Source organism: Phytophthora parasitica (genome assembly GCF_000247585.1).
Source record: "Phytophthora parasitica INRA-310 unplaced genomic scaffold supercont2.251, whole genome shotgun sequence".
NCBI lineage: Eukaryota > Oomycota > Peronosporomycetes > Peronosporales > Peronosporaceae > Phytophthora > Phytophthora nicotianae.
In genome coordinates, this window is record NW_008649237.1 from 11,885 (window position 1) to 14,368 (window position 2,484).

General features: G+C 46.0%; 3 protein-coding genes across 3 annotated transcripts; all 3 read left to right on the top strand.

The window, feature by feature from the left end:
• Positions 1–15: 15 nt before the first annotated feature.
• Positions 16–165, top strand: PPTG_19984 (hypothetical protein; the record flags this gene model as incomplete). The annotated part of the gene is made up of 1 exon (XM_008918637.1): positions 16–165. The coding sequence occupies one exon, from the start codon at positions 16–18 to the stop codon at positions 163–165; it is 150 nt and encodes a 49-aa protein (XP_008916885.1).
• Positions 166–524: 359 nt separating this feature from the next.
• Positions 525–1,398, top strand: PPTG_19985 (hypothetical protein; the record flags this gene model as incomplete). Its single annotated transcript, XM_008918638.1, has 6 exons — positions 525–614; positions 675–778; positions 839–890; positions 957–990; positions 1,036–1,178; positions 1,243–1,398. The coding sequence occupies 6 exons, from the start codon at positions 525–527 to the stop codon at positions 1,396–1,398; spliced, it is 579 nt and encodes a 192-aa protein (XP_008916886.1).
• Positions 1,399–1,497: 99 nt separating this feature from the next.
• PPTG_19986 (hypothetical protein) lies at positions 1,498–2,379 on the top strand (the record flags this gene model as incomplete). The annotated part of the gene is made up of 1 exon (XM_008918639.1): positions 1,498–2,379. The coding sequence occupies one exon, from the start codon at positions 1,498–1,500 to the stop codon at positions 2,377–2,379; it is 882 nt and encodes a 293-aa protein (XP_008916887.1).
• Positions 2,380–2,484: the final 105 nt, after the last annotated feature.

Consider the following 2,484-nt stretch of genomic DNA (forward strand, 5'->3'; position numbering starts at 1 on the left):
CCAAAGAAAGATAAAATGAACTCAACCGACGTCGAAAAGGAGGACGGACTAGAGAATAGCTCCACGATAGTCGACACTGAAGACGAACCGAGCAGCATCGACGAAGAGATGGAGTCAAAAGAACACGAACCTGACAAGGTGGAGACCAAGATCGAAGTGCTCTGAATTAACATGATACGTGCGTCCATTCTGCTCGCTGTGCGGCCGATGTGCTTGAATCAGACACACCAGACTCTTGATGCCAATGCTACAAAACAGACAGAGAAACCAATGTCGAAGCCTTTGCCATTAAACCACTGTGTATGCTGAAATATATTCTACATGATGTACAAGTAACAAAATGAAGCCGCAACTTGTCTTTCGGTAAATATTTGGTGTTTCGAAGTGTGAAACTCTATAATGCAAGGGCAACCAAACTTTTCGCACTTTGAATGCCTGCGGTCTCTTGTTCTAAAGACTGATAAAAAAAAAAAGAAAAAGATGTCGCTATTTTCGGAGCAAAATCCCCAACTTGTTGAATTTGCATGCAGCGTCCAAGGGAGCGTAATGAGAACCCCATCGTATTCTTTGACATGTCGATAGGCGAGAAAAATGTCGGGAGACTGCTCATCGAGGTAGGCACTTTCAAACAATTGTTGTCATATGTATAACTTACCCCTTTTTGTATTTCACAGTTGCGAGCTGATGTCGCTCCCCGTACTGCTGAAAACTTCCGCCGACTGTGTACTGGTGAGACAAAAGAACCGCGGACTGGGCGGCGTCGACACTACGCACGCTGGTATGTTTGCCTTTGATTCTATACGAGATTTGGAAAAGCAAACTCTTTCCGTGTTTTTAGTCCGTTTCATCGTGTTGTCAAAGACAAATTTTGCCAGTCAGGAGACTATGCTGTACGTTTACCATTCAACAAGAACACTGGTTTTCTTCTTATGTACAATAATCTGCTTTCCTTCTAGAATCACGATGGATCAGGTGGCGAGTGTACGTTTGGTCACAGCCCTCGTGCGACACAAGAAGATTCCACTTTACTAGAAGACAAACCTGCCCAATTGATTTCCCCATCATCAACATTTGACGATGAGAACTTCATCCTACGTCACACTGGTTCCGGCGTGCTATCGATGGCCAATTCTGGTCCAGACTCCAACACTTGCCAGTTTTATCTTCACTTTGGCCCGGTAAGATAATTTCACTGCCGAACATCTACCCAGTGATTTTTTACTTACGAGATAGATTATGTAGCAACCCAACTTCGACGGCAAACACGTTGTCTTCGGATATCTTATGGATACTGAGAGTTTTGCTGTGCTTGAACAGATAAACGCAGTAGCGACGGCTAGAGGTGATCCCAAACAGCCTGTCAAGATTTCTCGATCAGGGCAGCTCTTTCCAGCTTGAGTTTTGCGTCAATCCAACTACATAGTCTAATTCCATCTCAGTTTCCCAGTCGAATATCCATTCTTAGTTTTAGTTTTCCTTCCAGAAGAGAAAAGAGTGATGGAGCGACCAGTGCACGACTTGAAGACAATGGAGACGTTGTGTTGTACCTTAGACTACCCTGGAATTTCAGAAGAGGATCTGAATAAATACATTAAAGACCATGGACCACTGGTCAACCCAGTGTATGGTGAGGTGCATGGCTATTGGATCGATGGTGACTTCTTCACCCCGTATCGGAACGTTGTCCCAGGCTGCTGCGAATTAGCGCCTGAAATTGCGGTGTTACTGGGGCGTTGGATGGATTGGTCCGGAACCAGAAAACGAGGCACTATCCTTCTCTCAAAAGGAGGGTATATTTTCGATGAACGCACAAAAAGACCCACCACTGTGAGATCGCCTGACGTCACGTATACCCCACGTCATGCTACCAGAAACTCGGGGGATCTTGAGCTGTGGCAGCGTGGTCAAGAACCGTACGCTCCTTTGTTCGTCGTGGAAATCGACTACTTGTCGGGAGAAGATTCTCAATTTATCGCGCTCGATCAAAAAATGCGAAATCAGTTTTTCAGTCATGGAGTGCAGCTAGGCTGGCTGATCGATCCACGCCCTGGGTCCCGTAAAATGTTCGAGTACAAGCTTGACGAAGCTGGTAAAATGCATCGAGTGGACAACGAGGAGTGGAGAGACCTCGATGGCGGTGATGTGCTTCCAGGGTTCCGCGTTGACAAGACAGATTTAGAGATGCTCCTTGACCCAGATGGTTATGTTCCGCCCGACAACGACGAGATCGACATGATCTGCCCTTGTCGAGGATGTGACGAACGCCTCCGATCTCTTCCAGAGAGTATTGGTCATCTTGAAAGCCACAGAGCTGAACGCGAGAGGCAGAAGTATTTGGCCAAGCGTGCTGCACGCAAACGCATTCAGTTGCGGTTGTAACACCAAGAGGAAAGGGGCATCTTCGGTATCACTTTTTTGTGTTTCTTGATTTCCGAACCTTTCTCAAAATGTCGGAATTTTAACTTTGGATAATACAAACTTCAA